Source organism: Fundulus heteroclitus, unplaced genomic scaffold, assembly GCF_011125445.2.
Source record: "Fundulus heteroclitus isolate FHET01 unplaced genomic scaffold, MU-UCD_Fhet_4.1 scaffold_178, whole genome shotgun sequence".
NCBI lineage: Eukaryota > Metazoa > Chordata > Actinopteri > Cyprinodontiformes > Fundulidae > Fundulus > Fundulus heteroclitus.
The window spans coordinates 163005-188687 of NW_023396590.1; the positions used below are offsets into that span (position 1 = coordinate 163005).

Consider the following 25683-nt stretch of genomic DNA (forward strand, 5'->3'; position numbering starts at 1 on the left):
CGTGAACTGGTCTATACACCTATCACTGTGTAGCAAGGGCAAAGACTCCAGGAGCCCCAAAGCCATTCATTTTGGCAATGCTGATTGGCCAAATATTTATAAATTTTCCCTAGCAACATTATAAGATTGGTTATTTCGCTACACTTGTGGGGCTCCTTGAGTGACAGCCCTACAAGTAGTAGTAATAATTCTTATTACATATAGCCACGTACTATTAAGTAAAAACTGACATTAATAATACTTTTAAAATCTATATATATTTTGACTTTTCCCCTCCACGTCTAAGGAGGGCAGCGCCTAAGCGCCCCCTATGGGCCAGCCGCCACTGGTACGCACACTTACACACAAAACACACAAACCGCAATGTGGGGGAAAAAATCAACAAAAAACTTAATAACGAATCTTAGAATCAAAGACATTACAAAATCATAGCAAAAAGAAAAATACTGTATATTAATTTTTCCCCCATAAATCATGTCTGTCCAGTAATTTAGGGCATATACACACACACACACACACACACACACACACACACACATATATATATATATATATATATATATATATATATATATATATATATATATATATATATATATATATGTGTGTGTGTGTGGTGTTTAATGTACTTTTCTCTGCTTCCATCCCTGCTACCCATTAGCACATATTGTGTTGATGCCAGAAAAACTGTAACTGTAAAGCACGAGGTTGATGTATCATAAAATCTTACTTATGGAAGGTAATTCCCCAGGATCTGGTTCGTAGTGTCCTTTTATTTGCGCACCCATAAGCGGAGTCAAAGTCGGGCTTCCTGGGACGGAGCTCCGGAAGTTTGCTTACTGTCAATACAAAATCGAAATTATTTATGAAGTTAGACAATCATTTAATTCAATCAATTGTTCCCATGTAGCCCCTAAAGGGTGACGTTTTCAGTCAGTTGATGTATCTGGAAATTGGTTGAGAATTCACCGGATTCACAGTGTCTGAAAACATAAAGCAGCACTTTCCTGTATTCTGTCTGAGCGCAGCTTGGTCTGCAACGTATGAGGCACCAGAACAACGCAGCTGTGCTCCTCCAGTTCACAACTGTGACTTTTCATTCTTAGGTGAGCAATAACATATTCTTGGTAACGTTATTAATTATAATAAGGCTGAGTTTAATGGCCGAATTAAAGATATGTATTTGTTGATGGGATGTAATGTTTTATATGTCTGTTAAATGTGGCAAAAAGGTAACAGAATGCTAATCCCAGCCATGTTGTAGAACAGTGTAATTTCATTTTATAAATGTTAATTTCTTTATGCTGTTCCGTTGTTATATTTATATTTCTTTTAATGGACGGTTTTGCTGCCCCGAGTGAAAATCGCGGGCTTTAGGCAACGTATGAGGCACCAGAGCAACGCAGCTGTGCTCCTCCAGTTCACAACTGTGACTTTTCATTGTTAGCGGCGGTCACGGAGACACAACAGAGGGAGAGAGAGAGCGACCAAAGATACGGCGGTCGGTTGACACGGGTGAGAGAGGGAGAGAGAGAGAGAGAGAGCTTGGCTGAGGTGCCCGGTGCTCACGGAGGACGTCTGGAAATTCCCTGATTATCCTGCAGGCAACACACAGACATATTCCCCAGCTCCCCTCTGCAATGCATACACATGAACACGATCTAAAAAAAGAGCTCTAATTTATTTTATTTTGCTGGCCAGCTTTTATTTTATTTTTGAAAGGACAGTTAAGAGCCCTTTTTGTTGGACTCCTGAACGGGTGAACTATTATTAGTATTATTATTATTATTTTTTTTTTGAGTAGATACTCCAGAAAGGAAGGACAATATTTCCTAATAATTAAAATTACAGGAGTTATCTCCTTTGCTAGAAGATTTCAAGTTGTTCTGTGAATTACAGCGCTGGATGTCATTATAAGGTCCTTAACCACAATATTGTTTTATTATTGTGTATTAGTCAATGTTAAAGGATACTGAGGTTTGGTGTATTTCTGTTCCAGAAATATATTAATAAATTCTGGTTGATAGTAAACTGCTATCAGGACTCTGAGTATCTTGGTTTGGTTACATTTACAGAATTACACACAGTTCTTCGCCTCTCTTATATAACTTGTGCATAATTTAAGGACTTTTATTGCCAAAGGGTCCTTAAGATCTATCATCTATCAACAGATCACGCCTTGTGACACCGACTGATGGATAGACCCGATCACTACAGAGCACACATTAAAGGAAAGAGATGCAGAAGCACACATGATGCCTAACCATTCTAGTCTTATTTCGCTTTAAAAGACCAGGCCCAGATTCTCCCTCACGGTAGAAACTCCCTAACCTGACTCCGCCAGCTGTTTGTCGCTCCGCCTATAGGCGGAGTCAGGTTACAAACTCCCTCCTCTAAAGCTCCTCCGTGTGCTTTAGTCTCAATAAAAACTGTACATTTATTTATATAATTGTTTCTTGCTCTGAAACAGGTTCTCTAGATGTCAGAACAAAGAAGCTGACTTTGTTTTCATCCTACCATTTTCTAACACGTCTATCCCTGTTGGGGTGGAGAGCGGTTCTGGTGTCTGTCTCCAGCAGTCGATGGGCGAGAGGCGGGGTAGTATATACTGGACAGGCCTCTGCGCTCTCAGGACAGTCTGTCGCAGGGCTTTGTTTTTCTAATAAATCCACCTCTTTAAACACTATCAACCTTCTATATGAATATGTATATAAAGGTTTTCTTAACTCGAACATTAAATGATTTTCAGATAAATAATACAATTTTGAGAAACTATTCATGCCCCCTAACTGTAGGTGAACATTAAACAACTAAACAGTAAAACACAGCAGACAGAGGCTACTCACCGTGTTGTTCTTCGATACTATATACAACAGACGAGGCGTGTAAACTAATTCAGTATGTTTATTTCTTAGCTCCAACATAACATTTCCAGTACCGAGCCGCATTCAGAACTGCTCTTTTATTCTAACGGAAACCCGTCATGGTAATGTCACTAGACAGCGAACGAACCCTGCTGCATGCTGGGTATTGGAGTCCCACAGTCTCTTCTGTTCCTGCAATCCAACTTTTCTTTGTGCTCCAGAAAATCATCCTTTCTTACTTTTAGGAAGACAAAGACTTAATTTATTATATCCAATACCTTTTTTCGCAAAGCCTCCAAAGGTTGAAAATTCTAGTAAAAGTAAAGCGGTGCAGAGGTTTTGTCTTTGCTGTGACAGCCGAACACGGCAGTCAAGCCAGCCCTCACACAAACACTAAGCATTACATTACATTATTTTCAAAATAAAAGCGGTATGTTTTAGGCGCATCGACCTAGTTTATTTTTAATTTTTTACACATAATTACTTCAGTTAGTTGAAATATTTTTACAAATTTATGTAATATTCTTTATTAATCGGGTCTGGTGGTAATTATGGAGATATGTATTGTCGTCACACTCTTTAAATCAACTTGCTGGTGCCTATCTCCAGCGTTCACCGGGAGAGAGGCAGGTACACCCTGGACAGGTCTGTCGCAGGGCAACACAGAGACAGACAGGACAAACAACCATTCACGCACACATTCACCTAAGGACAATTTAGAGAAATGTTCAGCATCAGACCAGAATAATAGAAAATAAATTACATAAAACAGTTAAAAAATTATTTCATGTAACTGAAGTAAATATGTGTAAAAAATAAAAAATAAACTAGGTCGATAAACCACAAACATGTTGCTTTTATTTTGAAAAGTAGTTTCAGCCGTTACTACTTGACCCATGTGCAGCAGTGTGTTTCCTGTGTGACGAAAACGCGTACGTCGGGTGTGATGTCATTTTCACCCAGCAGGGTGAAAAAACTGGAGCCCAGCAGTCCTGTTTCATCTGCTGATCTCTGAACTTCATGTTCCTGCAGATCTGAACTGAAACTAACCTGTTAAATAGATCAAAGTTCTACAATCAGAACTACTGTTTTCCATCAGATCGGATCAATAATAAAATCTCTGGATAAAGTGGGAAGTTCTGGTCGTCATCCTGTTAACTTTCTGGATCTCCATTCACATAGAAGCACCTAATAACTGACTGTCTGTTCCTCTCTTGTTCAGATTAAAGTCTGACAAAAGGATCTGATATTAAAATAGATTTTATTCTGGTTCGGAACCAGGTCAGGTCTGAACATTATCACATCCAGGTACATAGACAGCAGATCAGTTGATTTACAGCATGGACTTCTGAATAAACACAAGAAAATTTCACAATAATGTAGTACAGCAATAAAGGGCTAATATTTTTTAATTTAGTTGTCTTGTTTTATCAAACAGGCAAAAATTTGGATGTTTTCCAGCCTGATTAAAATGATTTGTACTAAAGTTTAGAGTCTGTGAGTCTGTTAGTAGTCCTACTCCACCTTATAAACGTGTATTAAACAAGCAGTTTATCATAACAAAATCAAAAACAAACGTTAAGGATTAAAAACTACAGCTACATTCTGAAATACAAGTGAAATCAATCTGCCTTTTCAGCCTATTAGCTATAAGATGTCAAAAAGCCTTGGTTTGGACTGCAATCTTTGGATCTCAAGATGTTTTATTTATATAATTCAATATAAACACATAGCCCTGCATCTGTTGGTGGCATGTTTTATTTTCTGCTCCTTCTCCTCCTCCTCACTCCTATGACTGCCATTATTCTGGATCATTTCCACAACTCAAACTGGCCTCATCAGCGAAAAAATAACAACAACAACAATGAACATTATAAAATATACATTATAACACAAATACAATGAAGAAATAAAGAGAGTACTAAACACACAATGACAGCAATGGAATCAATTCGATTTTTCTTGGACTTGTAAAAATGTGGATGTTGTAATGTTGTTAATCTAGAACCACACCAGGGAAATAGGATGTAACCTGTAGTTATTAAAATATTCTCCTTTGAACGCAGACTCTCTCCCTAATGTCTTCCTTTTCCTGGTCAGCCAGTATGGATCCACATTCATTTTAATTGATAAAGCAGAGTCATTATTTCTACACATATAGCAGGGGCGGATCCAGGATTTTTCAAAGGGGGGTGCACACGTAAGGGTCATGTCAAGACAATGTGAGGCTAAATGACCAAAGAATGCCATCTTTATTCTTTCACACTACCCTAATTATCCATCTAAGGTTTTTTTTTAAATTGATAATCACTTTAATGGATGAACATAAGTGCAATTAGCATGATTACATTATTGTAATTGAAAAAGGATTTTTAAGCCAAAATCTCTTGGTTTTTACAGCATGCACAAGGTTAAAAAGTAGTTTAAAGAAAAAATGATCCTTATCAACAATTAATCAAGCAAAGATTTTCTTTATTTCCAGAAATGATATTTATACAGAAAATGAGATAAAAAGACCCAAGGACTAAAGAACAGTTTGGTATGGTTCAAGTGATAAAGGATTTTTTAATATACAGATAAACTATGTTGAGAGAAAAAAAACTTTAAAGTAAGTTAAACCAATGAAAATGTATGGTGAAGTTAGGCCATAAGCCTATAATAGAACTGTAAGATTTGACAAAGAATATTGTTTTCTTCTACAACACCTTCAACTTTATGATGACAATGATAATGGGTTTATGAATGTCAACCCTCTGGGATGCTTCTGGGCAAATATGTCTATGATTTTGTTGATGTCTAAATGAATGTCCTTGTGGACATACATAAGTAGCAAAGCCACAAACCTTTCCTGTCCCATTGTTGACCTCAGCAACTTTTCACTGCTTTAAGGCCTGAGTTAGCACGTTCCACAGAAGCACTTGTAAAAGGTATAACTGACAGAAGGTGACATATCATAGAAATGTTTGGGTAGCACTTCATATTTGTTATCCTTAGAATTTCAGGGAGAGAGCTGGGTTTTTCCACTGATGATGACCACTTTGTGTGCCACAACTTCACTTCCTGCTTGAATGTTGTTCCTGATGGTAGATCATCTTTATATGATGTAAAGATCTCTTTCTCACTCTCATCGTTCATCATATGCAAGTTGCTTGGAAATAGTTTTAATCGCGTTGTAATAACGCGAGACCTGAGCTGTGAGCAATTCAAATTCATGCTTGGACAGACCCAGCTACAGAAACAAATTACAGGGGGGCATTACATTTTTCAGGGGGGCACACTTAAAAAAAAAAAAAAAAAAAAAAAAAAAGAAGCATTTTACATGTTTCAGGCTGAAGAGTGGCTCTGTGACTACTCCTAGCTTTTCCTTTACACATTTGTTGGGCTTTTAGAAAGAATTACTAACAAAATATATATCAAAATAGTTGTCTATGTTTGGAAGAAAACTAAAACCCTTTTAATAAAATGCCATCTCATTTAACTCATTTTACTGGTCAATTTATTTTTTAAATGACTCGAATCTGACATCATCAATGAATAATAGTTATAATGAATAATATTGATTGTTATAATAAAACAAGAAAAGAATAATGGTTAATCAAGTGTCACTATGAAATTGTATTGGTCAATGTAAATCCCCCTAGAGGGGTTGAGTTCTACTGATCAACTTAAAATATTTCATGGCTGTGTGAAAGAGAAATGTTTGATTGAGCTCTATAAGATAAATTAAGTTTATATTAAGGTAGGTTTATTACTCATATTGGGAAGCTATTGATAAAAGGTTTTTTTCAGTTGATATATCATGATTGTTAAAGTGATCTTGTGTGTTATTTGGTTGACTGATTGTACATTTTGTGTACATTGTGGCATGTTCTCATGTGTTTCATACTTCTGCGCTTCCCTGGTTTTTTCTGCACCGGCTACATACGAACGTTGACAAACGGTCTGCACTGTCGGGAAGCACACAACTCCTTAGTAAGGAAAGTAGCTAATTTGCATAATCTGCCACACAATGTTATGTGCATGTTATTGACGCTGTGGGAGAAATAACGTCGTTAGAGAGAGACAAAAAGTGAGTAAAAACACTCAGAATATAAAGAGGTATTTTTTTCTGTCCATTAATGTTTATTTATTTATTTATTTTAATTAATTAATTAATTTATTTATGTTTATTTTATTACAATACTAACCCTACTCCTTTACCCGGGCTTGGGACCGGCAAAATGAACCATAAAGAGACACTGTGGCGGAGTTACAATTTTTTTAAATGTTTTTTTTTTTTTTTTTCAACTTTTTATTTTACTTTTTCTTTTTGCCCTTGTGGTCCTTTAAGCAGCCTACAAATCACGGTAAAACATTAACATGTGGCTGTGTGAATCAAATGCCGTTGTTTATTTAAGATGAAACATTTCCAATTCAGTTATTTATTTTAGCATTTACATAACATTTTACATTTACATCCCGCTCGCTCCCGCCCTGAATGTAAACCAGGGCTGGGCTGCAGCGAAGTGTACTTTGGCACCGCATGATCAACCTGCGCCGTCAATCCCGGCGCATGCGCGCTTCATTTGCAGTCTGGATGCTGAGGGTAAACATGCTGCGGTTCTGACTGCAGCGCTGAGAGGGACTCCTGCGGCACAGACATGAATATATGATGTCTATGTCCTGCGGGAGCGGGAGAGGAGAACGGGGTTTGGACGGGGGAGGCGCCCCACGGCAGCACCTGCTGACACCAGAAAAGTCGCTAAATATAGCGACAAAGTCGCTGAGTTGGCAACACTACGCACACACTCACCCCTGGGAGGTCCGACAGTATGGGGTAAGAGAGCTTTCTAAATAGATTTGTACATAAAAGGATAGTTGTGTCCATATCAGTCAGAAGTTGTGCATAACAAACATTTGTAAACTCATAATAATTTAAATCACATTCAAAAGATACAACATACGGTTTAAATAGTTACAACTTCAATAACTAATAAATACAAATTTCAAGTTTAAATTTGTGCTTTACTCTTTATGAACACAAACAGCAGCGGCTGCTTGAGAATACGGATTTTTTCTTTGAGAATACGAATTCACAACAGTGGTCTGACGTCACGGTTTCCAAGGCTGGTTAATGGAGCACAGAGTGCGAAGATAGGAGCCGCGCATGCGCTCTTCAGACTGACCGTCTCTGAATGCACCGCGGCTGCAGCTTCATTCCAGACAGCGCAGATATCACAGTGGTAAGTTAAACATTCCCTTTTCTGCTGCTGTTGTTCAAAAGTACGTTTTCAGATCGTTTGAGGCGAGAACATTATACGTTTAAGCTTCCCTATGTGGCCTGTTTACAGTTAGTGCGTAATTTTAATAAAAAGTCCGACGTTGTGCCAACTGGTAGGTTTTTTAAGATTGACAACCTATTTCCTACTTTTATCTTTAAAAAAACAACATTGAGGATGGTATTAAACATGTGATCACGTTGAAATTGTGACTATTTATCTGTAAATAATTAAAATGAAAACATAATTTTTATAACAGTAAAGGGAGTAGGGTTAAGCTACTTTGTTGCACCTACTAACCTTCACAGCATTGTTCATTAAGGAAAAGTTATTTCTGTCTGTCCACCTTTACAGTGATTAATCTATAAATTGTGTGCAGTTAGTTCAGTTAATTCTTTCAGTGAAATGGTAGAAATACCAGAGAAGGGAAGCCATTTGTTACATTTACTACTATATTAATCTGCATGTTAACCACATATAGTTTTATGGTGTAAAAAGGTGAGAATTGAAAAAAAATTATGGTAACATTTGGCATTTTTTTTATTTACAGTAAGAAACAGAAACAAAAAATGTGAGGATAAACACTTCTGTGCCGATCCTCCAAATATTTTTTAATGAAGGGGACCTGAAACCAGCCTTCAGGCTAAGAAGGGCCACCATCGTCCTCCTCCTTCAGCTGCTGCCCATCAGAAGGTCCATGGATGGCTACAGGAGATAGAGGTGCTGGTGACCCTCTGCTGGCTGGCCTGTGGAGCATCCTATAGGGAAACAGCTTGCCAGTAAGATCTCTTACCTTCTTGTCCTTAAATAGAGCCAACAATGACACACAATTGATACATACATTATATTAATTGGATAGAAGATTAAGACAGATCAGCATATTACCTAAATTACAAGTTAATTTTATATTTGGTACAGGTCAAGTGGAGGCACGCTACAACAGGCACCACGCCAAGGCTGATAAACATCATTGAGCGCGTCTTCGGTGGTCTGAAGACACGGTGGCGTTCCATCTTCTTAAGGGTGCTGGAGGTCCGCCTCACGTTTGCCCCAAAAGTAATCGCCGCCTGCTGCATCCTCCACAATATTAGTATAGAGGCAGGTGACCAGCTAGACGTGGAGGATGAGGAGGTTGATCCAGAGGAGGATGGCCATCCAGCGGCTGAAGACGGAGCTGCTCCAGCTGGCTGCATGTTTAAGTGAACATGACTACACCTGACCTTATGTAGATCAGTTCTAGTCATGTCCACATGCTGCTTCATTTGATTTTTTTCACTACCTGTAAAAATACATAAAATAATCAGTAAATTAATTTCCATTCCAACTATTTTTAATTGTATGTTTGTAGGTGTTGTCTATTTGTATAAGATGTGAATAGAAGTTATTTATTTGTTTTAAACCACGTTAGTAACTGTTAATTTGTTGAATATGTTACACCTTCATTCTGTTCCAAAGTTAAAACATTTGTCTAAAATAAATATCTGTATTTTTTTTCATATATTGTTACTATTGTTTTCTTTCCCTCTTTCTTCTCTCGATTCTTCGTGTCCTCACTCAAAGGAAACTCACTTAGATAGGAAAAACATTTATAGAATTTATTTATAGATTTATTTATAGATTTTATATTAGGGCTGGATGATATAGAAAAAAACATATTGATAAAAAAAATGCATATTGATCGATAGATAATTATCAAAAAGATTTAAAACCTGGCTCTTATAATATTGCTAAATGACTTACTTTTAATATATCACACACAATCACTCAATCCCAATTTAATTCTTATTTAACCAACATTTTTAATTATAACTGATTTTTTTTTTTTTTTTATGAAAAATGACTTAACTTAAGAGACCTGGGTGATGTTATTAAATACTGACAAAGAATAAACTAATGTGACCAGCGCTGTTAGAGAAAAACTTGCAGCCCGGACCTTTTTTATCGCGGATCATGAGTGGCGAGTAATTGTTTGAAGCCAGGTTTTTCATGTCCATCACTATGAAGCACGTTACTGCATGCGTGATGTCCTTACGCCGCCAGCACGCTTTGTCATTTTATCACAAAGAACGGAGCCCAGTAGCTGCTATACCTGCTTTGTTTTGGAAGAACTTCCATAAGATTCCTAAGAAGATGACGCGCAGCAGCGCGGGGCTGACACAACTCGCGCTGCTGCGGTAGTGAGCGGCTTACGTGATGAAACAAGTTGGTTGCGTTACCAGACTTTGTTTTTACCGGTTCCTTGCAAATGTTACAGTTCATTGTGGTTTATTTCAGTCAGGCTGGCGAACAAGTAAAACCCCGTTTTGGGACAATATCCCCCGCCGCTCCTTGCTGCGACATATTCACATGCTCTGTGTTGTGGTTTGAGAGGGCGGAGCTTTGTGACGGCGTGCCTGGGTCCGCGATTACGATGAGAGGAAGCAGTGACTGTAGCGTCAACTAGGTTAAAAGGAAGAAAGGAAAACTGTATAACCAACTTTTATCGATCCTTTTTTCCCTTATTGTGCCACACGTCTTTCGACTGATATATATTGTTATTAAATTATGGTCCAGCTCCATTTTATATGCTGCTGTCATTCTTTGGAGACATTTACAATTTATTCCAGCAATTATTGAGTTAATAAAGCAACACGCGTCAGCCTGATAAACACAAAACAAATAAATCACTCTTTTTTTTAAAAAAATTACGCACTAACTCTGTAAACAGGCCACATAGGGAAGCTTAAACGTATAATGTTCTCGCCTCAAACGATCTGAAAACGTACTTTTGAACAACAGCAGCAGAAAAGGGAATGTTTAACTTACCACTGTGATATCTGCGCTGTCTGGAATGAAGCTGCAGCCGCGGTGCATTCTGAGACGGTCAGTCTGAAGAGCGCATGCGCGGCTCCTATCTTCGCACTCTGTGCTCCATTAACCAGCCTTGGAAACCGTGACGTCAGACCACTGTTGTGAATTCGTATTCTCAAAGAAAAAATCCGTATTCTCAAGCAGCCGCTGCTGTTTGTGTTCATAAAGAGTAAAGCACAAATTTAAACTTGAAATTTGTATTTATTAGTTATTGAAGTTGTAACTATTTAAACTGTATGTTGTATCTTTTGCAGGCGATTTAAATTATTATGAGTTTACACATGTTTTTTATGCACAACTTCTGACTAATATGGACACAATTATCCTTTTATGTACAAGTTTATTATGGAACCGCTTTTACCCCATACGACAGTGTGGGCGTGTTGTTCGTGCAAACGCTATTTGCCCACTTCAACACTTACATTTTTCCCTGCATCTTCTTCATTCTCGCTGGATTTGCTTTCTGTGTTTGTCCTGCTGATTCCCCTGAAAACCTTTTTTCACTTGTTCTATCTCAAGTTCATTCTTGAGAGACATCAAAGAATCATTACATTAAAAATCACAAATATACCGTTTTCAATCACCCATAATGTGTACTATGTTGATGGTCTTGATAATCAAACGTCTGATGTGGTAAATATTGTTTTCTTGTTAGCTAAGTATTATATACACTGCTGGACACAGAAAAAAAGATATATGCACATTAAGCGTAGTTAGCACAATTGTTTCATGTTAGAAGGGTAGGACATGAAACAATTTCGTTGAAGTAACTAAATATGTCTAGGTAGTTGCAAGTGATGAAATCTTTAAGTAGAAAGACTCTCCCCCTTGTTTTGATATTTTCTTCAATAATTTCAAATTGTATTACTCCTCGCTGAAACTTGTTAAATCTGTATCTGACTTAGACTTAGATGTTTATTCTAATTTATTGTTAAATCGCTGTTATTAAAGGCAATTTAGTGAAGCCTTTGCTGTTCATCCATCCATGGGAATAATAGTGGTGTGGTAGTTAAAAAGTTGCTAGTTTGACTTCAGCTTCCCCCCACCACCTTTCAATGTGCATTTAAACCTGAGGTAGCTTCCAGTTTGTGCTAATATTGTGGCTTAATGTTAAATATGCCTGGTCGGTATGGAGTACATAAGTTTAACCATTTATTATTCATCATCCAGTACAAATTGATCCATTGATCCATCAATCCTCCTGTCTGTCTCTCTGTCCATTGGTCTCAAACGCCTTGGTTTGGGCTGCAATCTTTGTATCTCAAGAGGTTTTATATAATTCAATATAAACACATAGCCCTGCATCTGTTGGTGACGTGTTTTATTTTCTGCTCCTTCTCCTCCTCACTCCTGTGACTGCCGTTCTTCTGGATCAGTACCACAACTTAAACTGGCCTCATCAGCGAAAAATAACAATAACACTGAACATAATAAAATATACATTATAACACAAATACAATAAATAAATAAGGAAAGTACTAAACACACAATGACAGCAATGGAATCATTTTGATTTTCCTAGGCTTGTAAAAATATGGATGTTGTAATGTTAATCTCCACAGCAAGAAAACAGGATGTAACCTGTAATATTATCCTTTGAACACAGACTCTCTCCCTAATGTCTTCCTTTTCCCAGTCAGCCAGTATTGATCCACATTCATTTTAATTGATAAAGCAGACTCATTATTTCTACACATATAGCATAAGCTTTAATGCTCATGTAGGGAGTGTCTGCTAAGCTGCTGCAGCCATGCTTCTGGCTCCAGCATGGTTTCCACTGACTGGAATCACGCTGACCTCGGCTCCTCCATAAAGGACTGGGGTCCCACACTTAGAAACAGCAGGAAAAGTTGAACTGTTGCTAAACTTTGTGCACAGGCTGCATCCTGCAGACATTTCTCTGCTGCACTCATTTCTGTCTCCTTTGTTTCCAGCATCTTTGCTGTGAGAAGAAAGGCCATGGGAAGAAGCAGTTCACCTCTTAGTCTCTCAAATGCACCAGACCAGAGGGCTGCAGGGATCCTCTCTACAGAGCAATAGTCTAAGGAATTAGTGGCTAAAGTCAGTCATACCCAGAGGCGTGGTGGCCAGGGAGGTTCTGGAGGATTCAGGACCGACCCATGGTCAAAATGGTTTGTTTTTCTTAAAAGTTTTGAAGTCTTTCAATTATTTAAAACAGAAGTTTAAGACGTTTATCTAAATGTCCTTCAAGAGTTCAGATGATGTTTCCCAAACACATTGGACAATTATGAAATACTCGAAATGATTTTTTTCTTACACATAACTATAAAAACCGGGACAATAATACATAAAAGCACCAAAGTTGCTGCTGCCGCTGTGATCCAGATGATCTTTGTCCATCTCTCTGGTTCTGGAGTCAAAGTTGGTCTCTGAGGTTGAAGCTGATCAGCAGCTGCTGGAAAAAAATTATTTATGTCAGAAACTTAAATTAGAGGTTTTAACTTTATGATAATGATATTTTTCATGTATAAATTTTTCAGCAGTTTAACTGAACCAGAAAAGATTTCTATTGTTTCTTCTCACCAGAGACGTTGAGTCGACAGGATCCAGAACCAGAACCATCATCAGTCTCCACATCACACAGATACAGACCAGAGTCTTCAGTCCTCAGTCTGGACACATGGAGTCTGATTCGTCCTTCTCTGAGGACGTCTTTGTCACTCTGGACTCGTCCTGAAAACTGTTCATCCTGAGACTCTGGCACCTCAACACCATCATGGACCTGATAAAGGACTGATTCTTTCCTAGGAGTTAACAAGCTGCAGTAGATAAACAGCTCTTTCCAGGATCCATTAGGTGTGGTGGTGAAGGTCCACTCCAGAGTGATGCTGTGGTTCTCCTCTGCCTGATAGGAGCTCTGTGTCACATTCACTACAAATGCTGCTGCTGAGGAGACAGAGAGGGAAAGAGAGGAGCAGACACACTGAGAACTGAAACATGGGAGTCTTTAAACTACATCTCTAGAGCAGGGGTCGGGAACGTATGGCTCGTGAGCCAGATGTGGCTCTTTTGATGATTTCATCTGGCTCGCAGATAAAACAAAATATCACTGCTATTGTTTTCATCCGGGTTTTTCGCGCATGCGCGCCGGACTGGAAGGCAGAAGGCGAACACATAGCGGGCGCAAGGGAAACTGACCAGTTCTCGACGTATTTCTCTTCTTTAGATAACGTATCTGTCATGGTTTTGGGTAGGCTTTTGGCCCACATGCAGAACACACTCAGGAGGCTGGGAAATGTTTAAGATGTTTATTTTCAAAACAAACAATAACTGGAGGTTGGAGGTCCCGGGCTTGGGTGTGATTCTTCAGCTGTGTAGCAGAGGATGACAAGGCAGTTAGAGGTGGAATGGATTAAGGGAATTTTCAAATGAAAAGATTTGCTTACTGAAGGAGATGAGTGGAATCGCCAGGGAGGAATGAGTGGAGTCTGAGGAGTGGCAGTGGTTAACGATTAGGTTCCCGTTCTCCAGAGGTGGAACAGTTGGAGGGTGAGCAGGGTTCGACCAGGGCATGGAACTCAGGAGGAGGCCAGGAGGAAGCCGGCAGGAAACGCAGCAGGGAGTGTCCTTGTTGATTTGAGTTTGGTTGAGAGTGAACCGGGGAGCTTCTGGAGACAGAATCCAGAACACAAAGGCTACTTGAGAAGGAGTACAAGAGATGGTAAGGCAAATCTTCTTGGTACAATTCCAAGAGGCTAACATGCTAGAGGCATACCACATGAAGGTTAACACTCTGGTGTCAAAGTGCTGGCATCTGTGGGACGTCGACTGTCTCGACCCACATTACTCGTTGCTTTCTCTCGTGGTTGAGCTGACGTTGGCTGACGCCGTGGTGCTGGCTGCAGGCTGTGAGAGTTCATCTCCGGCCTCGCTGTCGTTAGGTTCACCACTTCTGCCAACATCCACAGGTGAAATGTCATTAATACTAGTCTCATTGCTGCAAATCGTCTGTTCACACTTTTTCCCAATGTCTGGCTTCACAGTGTCTATCTTTGCACTGTCTGGCTTCACAGTGTCTCTGGCGTGTACTTTAGTACAATGAGTCAAATGATACCACGTATCACTCCCCTGAATTTGGACGGCGGTTGCGGTCGCTCGTTTGACCTCAAAGGGTCCATCCCATCTCGAGCAGTTCCATTTTCGTCTGAACACCTTCACGTACACCAGGTCTCCTGGTTCGACTGGTCTCTTCACCACCGTCTCTGGACAGGAACTTCTGGCTTTTTCCTGCAGATAGATAGCTCTATGGATAGCAGTTAGTTGATCCATATATGCTTTCAACTCTGTTTGTAGCTGTTCAAGTGCCGGGCCTTTGAATGGAAGCCTCCATTCGGGCACTGGCATTGTTCTGCCTGTTAGCATTTCATGCGGGGTTAAATGTGTGCTGCGGTGCAACTGCATGCGATAGCTCATTAGCGCAAGCGGCAAAGCATCAATCCAGTTTAGTTTAGTAGAAGCACAGATTTTATTCAGCTTAGCTTTCAAAGTCCCATTGATTCTCTCAACAATACCCTGACTCTGGGGGTGATAAACTGCTCCAAGGCGTTGTTTAATTCCTAGCTTTAACAAAACACCTTTCAACACCGTTTGGATAAATGCTGAACCGTTATCTGAGCTGATTTCTGATGGGATGCCAAATCTCGGAATCACCTCTCTTGTCAGAAACTTAATCACTGTATCAGCTCCCAATGTCTTTGATGGGACTGCTTCAACCCATCGGCTGAATCGATCGATCACAACCAGCATGTACCTTTTCCCTTGTACTGGCTTTATCATGTCAACATAATCTATCACAAGATGTTTAAAGGGTCCCTCAGGGACCGGAATGTGACCAATCGGTGATTTTATGCCTTTACGAACATTGTTTTCTGCACATATTTCACATTGACTCAAGATTTCATCCACCATTGCTTGCATGTAAGGTGACCAATAACCTTGCCTTTTCAACTTCTCCATCACTTTACCTCTACTACAGTGATCCAAACCATGAGCATCTGAGATCAACATTGTCAGCAATGCTACTGGTGCAACTAAATGTCCACTTTGTGATCTCCACAACCCACTTTCACTCATCGTCGCACCTCTCTGCGCCCAGAGAGCATGCTCACTCGCACCTGCCTCCTGCTGCATCAGAATGATGTCTTCTGGTGTCACCATTGGTTCCAAGGTGACCACTGGTGCCAAGATAGCCATCTGGCACTTAGACGCTAGTTTTGCTGCCTCATCTGCGGCGTTGTTCCCTTTAATGACTAAATCATTACCTTTACGATGGGCATTGCATTTAATCACTGCCAATCTTGATGGCAGCATCATCGATGCAATCAGCTCTTTTAGCTGTTCTTGATGTAATACTGGACTGCCGTCTGCTCGTTTGAAACCTCTTTGTTTCCAAACAGCAGCAAACAGATAACACACCCCATGGGCATAAGCCGAGTCTGTGAATATGTTTGCTACTTTTCCTTTTGCTAGTTTGCACGCTTCTGTCAGTGCTTTTAGTTCTGCTTTTTGAGCTGAGCATGGTTGCTCGCATTTTTCTGCTTTGACTGTTACAAAGTTGTCTCCTACTTGTTTAACCACAGCATAACCTGCATGGTTTCCAAGATGATCTCTCAAACATGACCCGTCGACAAAGTAAGTGACTTCCGCGTTCACTATCGGAGTTGACTCTAAATCGGGTCTTAGTCTCGTGTATTTCATTGTTTCTGCAAGACACTCATGTGGTTCTCCTTCACAGTCTAGAGGTACCATGTCAGCAGGGTTGTTTGTTGTGCACCTTTGCACAGTTACGTCTGGATATGTTAAAAGTGGCATGTACTGTAAACATCTTTCCTGAGTCATCACAAACTTTCCTTGATTTATCAGTTCTGTGATTTTGTGGTGGGTCCGTATTATTATCGGATAACCCATTGTTATGGTTGATGCTTTTTCATAAGCGTAGTAGACTGCTGCTAGACTTTGATAACATGGTGGCCAGCCTTGGGCCACATTGTCTAGTTTAGTGCTGTAATAAGCAATGGCTTGCTTCCGTCGTCCTACACAGGTTTCTTGCATTAGTACAGCTGACACGTACATGTTTTTTCTGTTGGCCACATACAGGTAAAATACTTTATCGTAGTCTGGCAATGCCAAAGTTGGTGCCATTTGCATTTCCTGTTTTAGTGTTTCAAAGGCTACTTTAGCTTCAGTTGTCCATTTTAACACTGCTTTCAACGACTGGTTTCCTGTCTCTTTTATGAGTTCCCTAAGCGGTGCTGTTTTTTTCCGCATAGTTCTCAATCCAGTCTGCATTGAATCCTGTCATTCCCAAAAATGTCATCATTTCGCCGACTGTCCGCGGACTTGGAGCTTTGCTGATACCTTCCAGTTGAGAAGGTGAAATGCCAACTGTTCCTTGTGATATTTGTCTTCCTAAGTAATCTACTTGTGGTTGACAATACTGTAGTTTTTGTTTGGAGACCTTGTGTCCTCCCTCTGCTAATCTTTGTAGAACTTTGATTGAGTCCTGATGACAGTCATTTAGTGTGTTTCCGCAGATTAACAAATCGTCCACATACTGTAACACAGTTCCAGTTAAATTGAGTCCTTCCAAATCATTTTTTAGCACTTGATTAAATATGTGCGGGCTGAGTTTAAACCCTTGAGGCAATCGGGTATAACTGAGTTTTTTACCTCTGTAGGTAAATGCGAATAAATGTTGTGACTCTTCTGATAGCGGAATGCTGAAAAACGCTGAACAGAGATCAATAACGGTGAAGAAACGAGCTCCAGTTGGTATTGAATTTAAGAGAGTGTTTGGATTTGGCACGTCCGATTCTGCGTCTACTATTATCTTGTTTATTTCTCTTAAGTCATGAACAAGACGGTATTTGTTTTTGTCTGCTTTCAGAACTGGAAAAATTGGAGTGTTGCATTGACTTTCTACTTCCACCAGCACACCTGCTTGCATCAGTCCATCAATGGTTTTCTGAATGCCTCGTTCTGCTTCTGGTTTCAATGGGTATTGCTGGCGAAAAGGAAACTGTGCATTTGGTTTTATTTGAACTGACACCGGCTCTGCAGATTTTACTAAGCCCACATCTGTGTCATGTTTAGACCATAAGTGCTCTGAGACATGTTTTAGCATGTCCCGCATTAATGGTTGATCTTTAGAGGAACCATTTTCTTCAGACTGATCTTTAAGATCAACAGGCACTGTCACAACTTGTGGTTTTGCTGTCATTGTTGTTTCACATAAGATCTTGATCATTGTTCCATCACATGATTGTGAAATTGATGGATTGTCTGTGTCTTCCCATGTTGTCTCAGTTGCAAGTTTCATCATTGGTCCCAGATCTTTTGCATGAAATCCTTTATTTACAAACAATGTAATGTGTGGTACTGATTCTGGAACATTGTACCACTCTGAAATGAAATCATTTTGTTTCACATTTAAAGCTGCACCTTGGTTACCAATAACAATGCATTGTGTTTCAAGATTAACAGTTCTGTTTTTTGTAGAACTGTCCCATTTTTCTTCAAACTCCTTGCTCTTTGAAATGTCAAAGAACATGGTGCAGTGGTAATCTAGAAAAGGTTTTCTGGCTTCTGGAATTTGAGCTTTAATGTACCGGCCCCAGTTAGTGACTACACTTTCAACTGGGCCTGAAATGTCTCCTAGCCAATAAACATTAGCTTCATGTGTTTGCATGTACATTTGAAAATCCAAACCTGTTTTATCAACATACAAACCCTGAGGAGAACACCAAATTTTTAATTTCATCTTGCATAATGCATCTCTTCCCAATAGGTTAATTGGTGTTTGGTCAGAGACAAGAATGGGTATTCTTATCTCATCTTCATCAGTTGCCAGTCGTACAGGAGCTGTCATTTGTATTAACTGTCTTGTTCCCGAGAACCCTACTGTTGAAATGAATTTATTAGACATGGGGAGGTGCTTTGCATAATTTGGATTTACACATGTGTAAGCTGCTCCTGTATCGACCAGCATTGGTGTTTCTTTTTCTTCAATTAGAATTTTTAACATTGGTTCATTTTCAGCACCCTCGCTTACGATCGGGCACTGGTTCTCCCCTGTAAGGTTCTCTGGGCACCCCTAGTAACCAAAATTTGGTGGGTTTACAGGGCGTCTTGTCAGACCTGGACGGAACCGGCCACGCGATTGCCTTCTGTAGGTGCTGTTGCCTCTTGGGCAATGCTCGGCACGATGTCCAAGTTCATTGCATATCCAACATGCTCCCATTATTCCAGGTGCACCAGACCTGCCTCTGTTAGTCCAGGCGGAACCTCTTTGTTGTCGTCCGCGAAGTCCGTATGGCTGTGAGTTAAATGCTTGAGGATAGACATTCACCACCGGATGTTGCAGCTGGGTTGGTTGAGGAGCTGGAAAACTTCTTTGTGCCTGATTTGCCACATCAGGTACAGGTTCTGAAAATCCTTGGGGTGATGGTGCCACATGTTCAGTCGTATTAATCATTGTGGCTTGAGTCCTGGCTTTGTTTTTTCCTGTCAGTTCTCCAAGCTGCATTTGTGCCAATTTTCTCTGAACGTTTTTATCTTGTTCTACAATCTTCATCTCCTCTCTTCTGTGTATCACATGGTCACGGAACTCTCTATGGGGCATTGACGTCAGAGCCACCACGTCTTCTAACCTGCTTCTCACTGAAGCCGGCATTGCTTCAACGATGGAGTTCCGGAACAGAGTTGTCAACACAGGGCTCTTATCAATTTCCTCCTCCGTTTCTTGCTTCCATCTTTTCATCTCATTTGCGATGTAAGTTGCTGGGTTTTCTGTGGCATCAATGGGATTCGCTTTTAAGGCTTTCGGATCAATTTTCGTTGGAAATTCCACACATTGCTGTGCGAAATAAATTGAATCCGATTCCATCTGCTCTCTGTTGGAGCATCCACGCAAAACGTTCCTTCAAGACGTTTTCCATGGTATGTGTTCCCATGCACTGTGCAAGGACAGCCTTTAGATCCCCAATAGCCAACATTTTCCCCACATTTAACTCTTCAAACACCTTTATCCACTTACTGGCACCCTCGTTAATGTCTGGCAATTTTGCGACCACTCCGACAAGATCTTGACTGGCCCACGGCACGTAGTTCGCGACATTCCCTTTTACTAATATTGGTAATTGTTTAACATTGGTGTCTCTCTGAGGTGAATGTGCGTTGGGACGATACCTTAAATTAAAATCACTCCTCCTTCTAGTAGTGGCTTGTGCTCCTGCTCCAGGATTTTGTAATGCCTGTTTTTCTGCTATTAGTTGGTTTTCCACTGAGAGCTCGCTGGGATTTCCTGGCACAATATTTTGTCTTATGGCTTCTTCCTCAATTTCGTGTTCCAATTGTTCAATTATCGTGCGGTCAATTTCTCTTTTCAGATCTATCCCTTCGTGATCTAGGTTTATCCAAAATGAATCACCCTTTTGCTTGCCAGCATAGTCAGCATAACAGTCTATCCCACCCATCGGTTTCAAGGTCAACGACCTTCTGACCTCATCAGATATTAACTTTTTTGTTGTGCTGCAGTGCGTTGGTGCTAAATTGTCTGCATATACAGGGGAATCTGAGTTTATTGGGCCCTCATTATTCTGATGGGTTGCAACTGAAACAGCTGAAGATCCTGACTTATGCACAGACGAATACATGTTTGCTAGGGCGGGATCTTTTTGGTGAGGTGACCCTCCTGCATCTGTAACACTGATGTGTGAGGCTTTAGTCATAATCTCTTTATGTGATGTAGACTCCTCTCCAGTTTTATCTCCTTCTCTCATCTCATCTAAAATCAGAGAATCTTTGTTCTTGTAATGGAAATCTCCCATTAAATTGACAGTCCCGGAAAGTGTCGGGTAAATTCCAGCAGTTTTTCCTGCCTTATCATTTACTGATTGCTGTTTCATCTCTATATATTTTTGCTTTAAGGCTCGTCTATAAGCCTCTCCTTCCGTTTTAAAAAGGTTTAAAATCTTCAGCTCGAGGTCACGTTTATCTTTTCTTTTCTTTGTATTGCTCCTTTTAAGCCTCCTGGATGATGAGGTAACGAGCTGCACCTGTCAGGCCTCAGTCACCCTGCTCTCTGAGGCCAGCATGATAAAAGCAGAGGGAGAAAACCCCAGACTCCAACAGCATCACAAGATCGTTTTAAGAGTAAGTTGATGGTTGATATCGGGACATAGGCTCCAGCAACCCCCGCGATCCCATGAGGGATTAAGCGGGTCAGAAAATGGATGGATGGATAGATGTTCAGACATGTTTGTGTAACAGCAGAAAGCGGAGTCGGACACAGACCGCGCCTCAGCAGAGAGGAAGACCCACCCGGTAGGTTAAAAAAAAACATTGTTCACTACGGATTATTTTGGCGTTTTTGTCTTATTAAAATGGGTGGGGGTGTCGGCGACGATGTAGCGTAAACACAGACGTACTAGCGCGCATGAACAAGGGCGTAATGCAGCTGCGTCGACTCCGCTTCTCCCGGCCCCATCTAGCGATCGCCACCTCCCCTCCGCCGCTATTTCAGTAGAACAATGACTAGAGCAGAATTAAGTAGTTTTTACCGGAGATGAAGTGTAGACTGCAAATTCTCACGGGGTATGATGGCTCCCCCAGTCCATTGGGATTGTCTGAGTCCTTCTTCATTGAAATTATCCATCTCTTTTGTCTTTCTTCTTTCTTCAGTAAACGAAAGAAACGTACATCCAATGAATTGGAATGCCTCTGTGTGCAACCGGGAGCACAACAAGTTGTAGGCATTGCTTACATTTCGAAAATAAACGAACTAAAAGCACGCTCTAATTCACCCGTTTTGTAATGATAGAATGCGAGAACAGTCCTCTTTTTGCCTACAAGCGGGACCCGGAAGTAGCACGGACGTCAAACGTGAACTACCCTATTGGCTCTCACTGAAATAAATTTCCAGATATTTTGCTTTCATGGCTCTCTGAGTCAAAAAGGTTCCCGACCCCTGCACTAGAGCTTTCTGTCCCATGATGCTCTCTGTGCTGTCAGAGCTCTGCTTGATCAGATGCAGCTGGAGGATTGAAGTGTTCCCTTCACTGACAGACTTTTCACTGATTATTGATGGATTTAGACTGAACAAAGAGAAGATGGAAACTGACCACAGAGACACAAGTTGAGGATGATGAGCAGCAGGATCCTGCAGATCATCTTCTCCCTGTGAGAGGAGACAGAGGAGGAGAGTCAGCAACACATCAGCTCCAGCATCAGCAACACACAACCAGATATTTCTAAGTGGCACGCTCCCTTGGTGCAGTAAACTGGAACATATAATGTAGTGTCGTATAGCTTTTCTTCAACAGTACATCAATCGCAGTTAATGTTGGTTCTGATGTGTTGATGTGTGAGCTTTTAGAAAAGGAAATATTTAGAACTTGTTCATCAGTGAGATTCCTGATTAAATAAAGGTTAACTACATAATATATTAAACACCTTAGACACACATAGTCCAACTTACAGAATAAAGTGTTGCTTTGTTTTAGTAGTAATGAGGATGATACTCATTAAATAATCAAGGTTTATTTTTTTATAAGTCAACTGCTGGGTAAGAACCGTCGGGTTATCAGTCTGTTATAATTCAGGAGGAGAAAACATCAGCGAGGAAATTCTGGAAATCACTCAAAGATTTGTTTTCTTTCTGTTCACAATTAATTCACCACATTAAAGTCAGAATAAACATGACAGGATTTAGACGGCTGTGTTTAGATTGAAACACCTCGTTCACTGTGTGCCTCCGATAAATGTTGTTTTGGTTAAATTTGTTTAATCTAGTGTGAATGTATATATAAAAAAGCAGGAATTATTACACAAAGTTTATTTGTAGTTCCAAACATTAGAGTGTATTTAATCAAATTTTGTCTTTCCAAAAGATCCTCTTTCCTACAGCCCACTTAGACCAAAACACACCATGAACTGTTACGTCTCTGCTCTCACCTGAGTCTGTTTCCTGAGATGCAATTTAAATTTAAAATACATAATATAATGAATAGGAGAGAGGAAATATGGATTAACAGGTTGAGGATTGGGCATACTAGTTTAAATACTGGTTTAAAAATAATAGGGAAACATCCATCAGGTAATTGTTTTTATTGTGGGGAAAACGAAGGAGTAGAACATGTGTTGATTTATTTTAGAAAATATATAAAAGAGAGGAAAGAACTGGAAAGGGTAAGTTCAGTAAATATGGCTGAATTATTAGAAAAGCATCAATCGGATAAAATAATTAAAGCACTTATTAAATATTTTAAAAATACAGAATTAGCTGTGAGGATTTAGTGTGTATCTGTGTGTGTGTGTGTGTGTGTAAGTATGGATGTAATTTAGTTGCCTTAATATTTAAAGATATATAGGTAAATCTATTTCTGAATTACATCTCCGTCCAGTTGATAGCGGTAATGCACATAGTTTGTAAACTGCCAGAAAACGCTATAGAAGAAGAGCCCACACAGGTAGGTTCTGTAGAACCTTACCTTAACCTTTTGCAGCTGGCCGTTTCTTTAATGTAGGCGGGGCAAAATGAGTTTTTTCGTGTTACTGCCGCTCCGACTACAAAAGTATCTGTTCTCATGGAGTTTACAGAAATACACACAGTTCTTCCCCTCTCCTATATTACCTGTGCATAATTTAAGGACTTTGTCGAACAAAGAGTCCTTAAGATCTAGCATCTATCAACAGATCACGCCTTGTGACACCGACTGACAGATAGACCCGATCAGGGGCATTTACAGCTTTGAAGGACATCCGGGGCTTAGCCCAGACCATTTTATGTAAATACAGGATCACTCAAAGTGTTTTTTTATTATTATTAAAGTAACAATTTACTTTCAGTCAAAATGCATCTTTAACATTATGCACAAACACATACTCTCTCTCTCTCTCTCTCTGAGTGCATGCTGGGAGTTTGTTGGTGGAGAGTGTGGCTGAGAGTTTGTGAGTAATCTCAAACTTCTTGTTTTTCTTTTCTGTTTACTGTATGGTTGTTTGATAATTGTTAGTTGTGTTTTTGTCACTCTAAATTACTATGCGTTTGTGTCATGGTCTTCAATTGTTTTACCCACATGCGCATACGAGCAGGAGGCCAGGCACAAGTTTTAAGATGTTTTATTGAAGGAATCAATCGCTGGCATACAACGACGAGACGCCGAAGGAGAGGTCTGAGCATCGAGTGGGAGGTACTGTGGGAAAGAAAAGAAAAATGACTACGATTGAACGAACCAAGGAAATACAAGAACCTGCGCAGCTTACCACTCAGCTGGGCGGACCTGACCGGGAGGAAGTAGCGGCAAGAGGACCCTGTGATCCTACCCCCTGTTGGTGTAGTGGCTAGCGGCTGGAGGGCAGCAGGTGGAACTGGCGAGGGACCCAGAGCGAGCTTCGGCTGAGCGGGGGTGACAGATGGATTACCTTGAATGAAGGGAGGAACCAGCAGCATCCGGGAGGGGAACCACAAGCCCGGCTGGGTAATATCCAGGGAGCAAGGGGGGAGTCGCCAGAGCAGGATCTGAGCCTTGTGATGCTGCGGGCGTGATTCTTCGGACAGAGCGTCAAGAGGTAAGTGCTTCCAAGCACAAAAACTGTGACAAAAGAGAAGATCCAAGATTAGTCAAAAATCGAAAGGCAAAGCTTACACGCTAGTGTTTCAGAGCTAGTTGGAGGCCACGTCATACCACGACTGGTTTAACATTCTGGCGTCTTCCATCTGTCGGTGCTCTGCTTAAGAAGCCGCTCCAAATGAGTCGCAGGTGTGGGCCACGCCCCTCGCCAGCTAGAACCACTTGCGGAGCAGAATAGGGCACAGATACACAGAGAACCCTGACAGTTTGGTTGCTTAGGGGGGCGGTAGGTCGTGTTTCTTGACAGGGATGGTGTCCTCGGTGGCGCCGTCCCTGTCTCTGAAGCATGGGGTGAGGATTGTCACTACCCGATCCGTACCATCAGCTCATTTGCGCAAACAGAATAACTTCCGGTAGGAAATATTTAGTTTTTCTTACTTTTTTATTATTTTGTATTTTTTCGAGGCAGGGGTTTCTTTTTGTATATCTTTGTATTTGCGGCAATATTGCAAATTCTAAAAATTAAACAACAGAAATACATAAAAAATACTTTGTTTTTTGTTTTTTTTAATAGCAAAAATGTTTCCCAGTTGTGGTTAGGGAAATAAAAATATATAAACCATTTCTTAAAGTACATAAACCCCCAGCTATAAACATATAGGAGTACAGAAACGTATTTGATTTAGAATTTTTTTGAAGTTTGAATTTTTTTTAACATTTATTTGATTTGCATATGTATGTATTTTGTGCTTAATAAATGTATTTTAATAAGGTATGCCTTCGCTTTGTGTGTGTTCTTAGTTCTATTCCCTGTTCGTCTTTTTAAAATAAAAAACAATGCGGCTACTATAATCACGAGTTCTTCTCTAGTTTATGATGTGTACACCGGAGGGCGCTAAAATCTCAATCGATAATTTGAACTTTCTAATAATATAAATGTTTAGAACAAGATTAATTGTATAACGAAATTCACCGTATAATTAAGTCCTGTTTGAACAAGCAATACAACTAACAGAGTGCATTCAGACAATACAGATAAACGTTACGCAATGATAACTTCACAGACTTCTGAGCATATCAGATGATGACGTCAAGCAATACAATGGCGAGAATGTAAAA

General features: G+C 40.2%; 1 protein-coding gene across 1 annotated transcript; it reads right to left on the reverse strand.

The window, feature by feature from the left end:
* Nucleotides 1-3476: 3476 nt before the first annotated feature.
* On the reverse strand, nucleotides 3477-24393 carry LOC118558888. The gene is made up of 6 exons (XM_036129514.1): nucleotides 24257-24393; nucleotides 24070-24186; nucleotides 22114-22169; nucleotides 13517-13879; nucleotides 13251-13388; nucleotides 3477-3511 (listed from the first exon to the last, which is right to left on the reverse strand). The coding sequence occupies exons 2-6, from the start codon at nucleotides 24171-24173 to the stop codon at nucleotides 3477-3479; spliced, it is 696 nt and encodes a 231-aa protein (XP_035985407.1). The 5' UTR covers nucleotides 24174-24186; nucleotides 24257-24393.
* Nucleotides 24394-25683: the final 1290 nt, after the last annotated feature.